The following is a 7500-nucleotide window of genomic DNA, read 5'->3' as shown; positions in this document are numbered from 1 at the left end:
CCTTTGAGTTGATCAAATTGACTGAGTAGCACCCGCTTGATCTCCACCAACCACGCTGCTTTGGTGTCCATGTCTGGTGCTTGAATGATGTAGACTTCCTCTCTGCCCCGCAGCCACAGCTCAAACTTACGCTTGTCTCCTTTGATCTTTTCTGTCAATCCAACTTGAGACAGCTGAAAGAGATAAGATGTAAAACATGTTTTTTTAAAAATTGCTTGTTTTTAAGTGTTTTATGCCACACACAACTCATTTACGTCATATCAGCGTCAGTAACATGGAAGAAAGGGGGCAGCGTGGCTCAGTGGTATGGTCTTTGCTTCATACCTGATAGGTACCAAGTTCGAATACCCGCTGCGTTGTGTGGCCTTGAGCAAGTCACAAGGGAATTTTGAAAATGGGATAGTCCAAAAATTTTAGATTTACAATTGCACATGAGAAAATGTAAGACAAAGGTGAGTGGTTCTAAAAGGGAACAGATGTAGATTCCAAGCGTAAACTATGGTGTACTTAGTTTAAGATCACCTAAAAGTCTGCTCCACACACAAGCACAGCATCCCACTTAGAGAAACCCAATTAAATGTTACCAAATTCTGATATTCAAAACAAATTTTTAAAATAACAGTTCATTACAGAGAAAAATATATATAATCTCCCAAAAAAAAACAAAAAACAACATTTGTCTGTTTCCCTCTCAGTCAAGGACTCCGACCAGGGCCTGGACAAAATCAAAGTAAACTCATTCCAAGACAAAGACGGAAAGCAACATGGAAAAGGAAATATAAGGGAATAGAAGACACAACAACAGTGACCTCCTTGCTCATGATGGGAGGTCAAAAGACCCCACCCAGAATGTTGTTTTTATTAAATGATAAAATAATTTGCAAAGTGCGGCTATGTGGTCTAGTGGTATGACACTCACTTTTTCGGATTGGAAGGTCCTGGGTTCGAGCCTCGCGCTCGGCACATAGTTGTCCTTGGAAAAGGCTCTTTACTCACATTCTCTCACCGTACTCAGGTGTAAAATGAGTTCCTGGTCATTAATGGCGTTGTCTTTGTCAGAAAAATTGTAATATCGGCGTCATGTCCCGTCCTACTTGTTAAATGTTGCTATTGACCAGGGACCCCTTGTAAAGCACTTTGAGCACATTAAGTGAATATTGCGCTATATAAAGCTCAATTTAATAAAAACAAATTTTTAAAAGAAAGAAAATATAGACTAGAAATTTATAAAAGAAAATGAATTGAGATGTACTTTTAAAGTTTGAGTTTTCAGTCCCAGATGTCAGAATCTTGGAATGCAGGACAAGGTAAGTCGTTTGAATTCACACAGAGTACCTAATCAGGTTAGGACAAATGAGCTTCAAACTCTGACTATGTCGTCTGACTGTATTATTCCTTGTTAGGGGCATGGAAAGGGGTAGCTGGGAAATGATTCCCACAGCTGATTCTCAATGACTGAGGCTGGGCATATTGCCTTGGACATCAAATACAGAAACATACACACATATCAGATATATTTTCAATACAAGCAATAAAATTAAAGAATGGAGACAAAAAACAAAATGGTATATGAATGAATGAATCCAAATATGCATACATTGCCTCTTACCTTGAGCTTATTTTTAAAAGTGTAAGATGGGTTGTCATTGTTGTGTTCATCTTTTTTCTTACAAAGTAACACAGCTTTCTGGTACAAAAATACATGTCGTTGCATGGAGCGGAGTCTCAGATCTCGAATGCGTTCATGTTTGTGTTCTGTCCATACCCGGAATGAACCATGCATCAAAAGTTTTCCTTGATCAGCCAAGTTTTCCTGCAAAATTTAAGAGAAAGTAAATAAACAAGAAAAGAAAGAGGAAAATAAAAAAAATTAAAAAAACAAAAAAACAAACACCAGCACACCCCCCCCCCCCCCCCCCCCAAAAAAAAGAACAAGAAAACTTAAAGACATAGGAAGTATACAATCATATATCTTTATTAAATGTTTTAGATAATCCATCAATTATCTTTGTTTCCAATTTTACCATGGTATTGCCGTTTTAACTACTATTCATATCTAAAGAAATTTCTCCTATTATGTACATTTGTGTCAGCAATGAATTCACATAAGCCGTGATTTAATTTTAAAATGGATAAGAAACAAAGAGATATGACTCCAGCTATTGTTCTCAATCACAATTTTTTTTAAATGATTGAAATCATATGAATGATTTCAGATCAGATCTGAATGATCTCAGAGTCAATTTAAGATCAATCAAAGATTTACATAATTGGTTACTAAGTCATAAACGGGTGATTAAAATCAGTATTAAATCGGTATCTGAAAAATATAGTATAGATACAAATATATAGACTTTATAGAAAATACAACAATTGGTGCTACCATTACAAATCAAATCCCTAACCATCCATCACTTTCAACTTACAGTGAATCCTTGAATGTTGACCTGATGCATACTGTCATTGAGATAAGCCAACACAGACAGCATAGTGTCCAGAGCTTCTTTGACAGCATGACTCATTTCTGTGTTGTTGCCAGCAAATCGAAGCATCTCCTTTGGGTAGACAATATATAAGTAAAACAATTAACACATAAATAAATAAATGAAAGATCATATGACACATTGTGATTAGTCATGATTCTACTATTAAATGTCCTATTAAAAGTCAGCATGACTTCTGTATTCACAGTACAAGACAAACTATTTTATTTATCATAACTTCATGCAACTTTCCCTTTTTGAAATCCAAATTAAACAATTTGTGAGCATATTACTTGAAATCAAAACAGATTACAGAGGTTTCAAGACTCTCCTGAATTATAGAGAAATGTCATTACTTTTCTTTCAATTTCTTTGTTTACTATTCGTAGTGCTGAAAAGGAATTTTGTGTCAGAAATATTCTTTGAATTTTTAATGCTACATTTCACCAAACTTTCCATTTTCACCTTTTTGCCAGCGTTTTCAAAATCCCAAATCCAAACAGCTTCTTACTTCTCTCTACTAGATACTGAGTTAACCTTGTTTCATGCCACTAACCTTAAGCAACAATTGGTATTTGGTGATTCTCTGGATAGGCTTCAAGAGATAGGCACCGAGCGGTAGACGGTGACCTAGTTTCTGCTGGCAATCCTGGGAATAATGAAAAACAAAATAATTACATGAATGTTATACTTATGAGAGCTTACCTACAGTTTTTATTACTCTATTCTGTGCATTTTACAATGTTTATCACTATTGGGTAGACTACCCCCATTTAATGAAGAATGTTGCTTGCAACATTTTTACCCACTTGTACCATCATTTCCATTTTGGACAAAGATGTCAATGTTGTTAACCGAAAGGACTTTTAAATTTTAACATTGTGCAAGTTTAATTTAATTTCACGAGATGCAAAAGGTGTTAAATGCCCACAACTTAAAATCTTGCAACAGATCAATAACTATAACAAATACTTAACAAATAGGCCATTAGTTTGTCCAGGTTTTTATCTATGTGTGAAAAACGCATTTGTCTGGAAAGTTCTAAACACTCACTTATTTCTCCGACCCATAATTCAATTTCCTAAAAATCATTTGGTGACCGAGAATTACATTTACTAGCATACAGAGAGAGAGAGAGAGAGAGAGAGAGAGAGAGAGAGAGAGAGAGAGAGAGAGAGAGAGAGAGAGAGAGAGAGAGAGAGAGAGAGAGAGAGAGACAGACAGAGAGAGAGAGAGGAGAGAGAGAGGAGAGAGAGAGAGGAGAGAGAGAGAGAGAGAGAGAGAGAGAGAGAGAGAGAGAGAGGGAGAGAGAGAGAGAGAGAGAGAGAGAGAGATTCCTTCTTACCTTAAAAAAAGCATTATCGTCTCCAACCAATGTTCTCAATTCTTCTGATTTTGGTTTGTTTTGGCAGTAAATACTGTACATTTGAAACTCTCCTTTCTGTGGATAAACAAATTTGAATAACTTTCAGTTTTGCATTTTAAAAAATAAATCAGATTTCTATGAAAAACTGATTAAATAACTCAGAATACACAAGGAGAAGTTGGATCATTTCTTTAGCTATCAAGCTTTAATATATAAGTGATCTAACAGTGAACTTTATTTGGTGATGGTGATGATGGTAGTCGCATGTCATGTTTTGTTCATGATGGTGAAAATAGAAAATAATCATTTACTTATTAATGAAAGATAAATCATTTTGAAAAATCATTACTTCTAGAGGCTAGTTAATATGTGATATTGAAACAAAACATCTCTCATTGATCTCAAAATACAAATATATCTTACCCTGTTGACAAAACATTTTCCAACCTTGCAAGGATCATCACGGCAATTTCTCAATTCTTGTAAGAAGAAGCTGAAATTTATTTAAAGGGATAAATTACATCCATGCACTAGATGCATTTCTAAAAACTAATAGAATAAAAAATGCTAGTTGTCACAAATGGGACCATATTGACCTTATTTGTAGTATGGGATCTGATAAGCACTATTCACTTATTTAGATATCAAACGATCATAAAAATTTGAACTCTCTGCTATAAAAACGAACATACTCTAATTGTGATGTTGACGATACTTACTCTTTGTGAAATCGGTATATTTCTGGAAGGTTACCGAATAGGATGTGCTTCTGTCCCAGGAGGGGAGGAGGGATCATCATTAGTAGGGATTTGTGGTCCATCTCGTTGTAATAACCCTGAGGGAAATAATGGAGATTGTGGTGATGATAAGAATAAAGATTATAATGCGCGTGGTGATGGGGTTGAATGGGGTTTTCATGATGGTCTGCGGCTATGTGGTCTTGTGTTATCACACTCACTTTCGGATCAGAAGGTCCTGGGTTTGAGCCTCTCTCTGTGCATAGTTGAGTCCTTGGAAAAGGCTCTTTACTAACATTCTCTCACTGGCTGTGGACAGTGTTGTCTCAGTCAGAAATTTTTATTTAATAACGCCAAACAGACATCATGTCTCGTTCTAAATGTTATGTGTTGCTGTTGGTCAGGGACCCTTTGTTAAGCATTTTGAGCACGTTTAGTGGATATTACCCTCTATAAAAGCTCAAGTTGTTTTTGTTTTTTTGTTTTTGTTTTGGGTGGTGCCATTGATACTACAGTTTACAGGGCTCAAATGATTCCTTTGAATAAACAAAACTCACAAATCTTACTTCAATAAGCCATGCATAGCACTAAGAAATGTTTCTCAAATATGTATCATTGTATTCACAATTGACTCAGAGATCACGGGGTTGAAACAAGAGTCGGATGCTTTCCCTCAACAGATATCGAATGCATTCATTTCAAGTTTCTTTTTTCAAATAATACAAGAGGTCCCAAAGAAAAATCTATACTAACCTGTAGAATTTGATGCATTTCATTGACATAGGTCACCTCAGTGTCAATAAGTTCTGTCATCACTCTCCTGGAATAAAAATAGAAAAAGATGAACAAGGTAGTGGAAAATTGGTTGAAAAAGTCTTCATCAAAATCAATTTTCCTTAGAAAACTTGTACATATCTTATTCCAATGCCTTCTCTATTAAAAAAAAAATACGAATTATTTCAGCATGAAATTCTCAGTTGGTGTAGATAGTAAATAATGCATTTGCCTAGAGAACAGTTTTGAGGTTGGGGAGGTTTGGTGACCAGACAAGGTTGGTAACTGCTTTGTGATTTTCATTTCTTGTATTTTCTTCTGTGCATTATCTATCTAGCATGGGGGGTTCAGTGGCAGAGCACCCGCTTTACACGCAAAGGGATGGAGATTGATTATCTAGCACTATGATACTTGAATGTGTCTGTCTCTAAAAAGTCCATGCCACCCACAGTGTTTGACTCTTTGCAAATATTTTACTACTCTCAGTTTAAAATAACATTAGATGTCTAGTATTAAGTAGCATAAAGCAATGTGGACTTGTGGTGAGATAGTCTTCTCAATGAGCTGTGGATTCATTATAAAGCCGAGAGATGTGTGATAATTTCTAGCATTGTACAGATTCCCTGAGACTTTATATGAAATTGACATGGAGAGTATGACTAAAATTAAAATGACTTAGCATGGACAAAAGAAAATAAAAATAAAGTAGCAGGTGAAACGTTAAAAACTTAAATGGAGTATGCCTAAAGGGACTCTTTTACCCAATTATCATAAATGTGTTCAAAACACATCAACTCTTTGGAGGGTTTAAACTCTTATCCCAATTTAAGAAGTTATTATTTTTTTCATTACTGTCGTTTGGCATTGAGACTGTCCGAGTCGGGGAATGAGTGCATGGAGGCAGATGTATCACATGACGAATTATGGGCATCGCTACTGCTGTGGTTGCTATGGTTACTGTGGTGGGTGTGGTCACTCATAGTGGAAGAGGAAGAGATGTCTGAGGCGGACCGACTAGTCATCATTTGTTGGCTGTAGTGGCACAGGGATGGTGGTGGTGGTGGTGGTGGTAGGCGGGGAGGGGGGGGGGGGGGGCAGGAGTAGATAAATAGAAGAGAATGAAAATTGTTTGATTAATACAAATCCAACTATCAACAAACGGTGGTAGACATGAATATAGATGGCAACGTCATTTTTAGGCCACCCCCCTTTCCAATAAACAAATAAACAAAACTAAAGAAAACTCAGAGATTTGAAAGAAATAAGAAGATAAGAAAGATTATTTTTAATAACCAAGATACAAAATTTGAATAAATACCTTAGAGGTGAGGGAAGATCACTGGGAGATTTATCGTGGTTACTGGAAGAAGCTTGGCTGGAGTTGTCTGGACTGATGAGAGCTGGGTTGTTAGTAGGGGTGTTGGATTGGACATCTGGCCGATACTGATGGTATTTTTTTTAAAAAGGAGGGAAAAGATTTCTATTAATAGATAATACTTAAAAGCAAATATGAACGCTTTTGTAAAGCAATCCAGCTTGCTAACCACATTGCTTTACAAAGCTCCAGTCACTTACCCAAAAGGTCGAATGTCCACTAAAACATTCGTTTATTTTTGTTGTGTGGTATTGTCTTTGTTATCTTTCCTTCTTATTCTACTACTACTACTACTACTACTACTACTACTACTACTACTACTACTACTACTACTACTACTACTACTACTACTACTACTACTACTACTACTACTACTACTACTACTACTTCCACTACTACTACTACTACTTCCACTACTACTACTACTACTACTACTACTACTACTACTACTACTACTATACTACTACTACTACTACTACTACTACTACTACTACTACTACTACTACTACTACAACTACTACTACTACTACTACTACTACTACTACAACTACTACTACTACTACTACAACTACTACAACTACTACTACTACTACTACAACTACTACTACTACTACTACTACTACTACTACTACTACTACGACGACGACGACGACGACGAAGACGAAGACGATGACAACGATGACTACTATATTTCCCTGAATCTTATATACTAGAGATCTAATTCCCATTGTCAATCTTCCCCCCACACACAACCCCCCGCCCCTT

General features: G+C 36.2%; 1 protein-coding gene across 9 annotated transcripts in view; it reads right to left on the bottom strand.

The window, feature by feature from the left end:
• Nucleotides 1–7500, bottom strand: part of LOC144980936 (guanine nucleotide exchange factor DBS-like) — a 107523-nt gene that overhangs the window by 13096 nt on the left and 86927 nt on the right. For all 9 annotated transcript variants that reach the window (XM_078928913.1, XM_078928909.1, XM_078928911.1 and 6 more), the window contains 10 exons: nt 6679–6803; nt 6213–6392; nt 5340–5406; nt 4569–4684; nt 4273–4342; nt 3829–3924; nt 3040–3132; nt 2427–2555; nt 1610–1813; nt 2–173 (listed from right to left, as the gene is read on the bottom strand). In XM_078928913.1, the coding sequence (XP_078785039.1) occupies nt 2–173; nt 1610–1813; nt 2427–2555; nt 3040–3132; nt 3829–3924; nt 4273–4342; nt 4569–4684; nt 5340–5406; nt 6213–6392; nt 6679–6803 (1252 nt within the window). The remainder of the gene's footprint in view (nt 1; nt 174–1609; nt 1814–2426; nt 2556–3039; nt 3133–3828; nt 3925–4272; nt 4343–4568; nt 4685–5339; nt 5407–6212; nt 6393–6678; nt 6804–7500) is intronic.

This window comes from Berghia stephanieae, chromosome 10 (genome assembly GCF_034508935.2).
Source record: "Berghia stephanieae isolate SIO BIC M18660-M18661 chromosome 10, UCSD_Bste_1.3, whole genome shotgun sequence".
Taxonomy (NCBI): Eukaryota; Metazoa; Mollusca; class Gastropoda; order Nudibranchia; family Aeolidiidae; genus Berghia; species Berghia stephanieae.
This window is presented reverse-complemented; position numbering and strand designations above follow the sequence as displayed.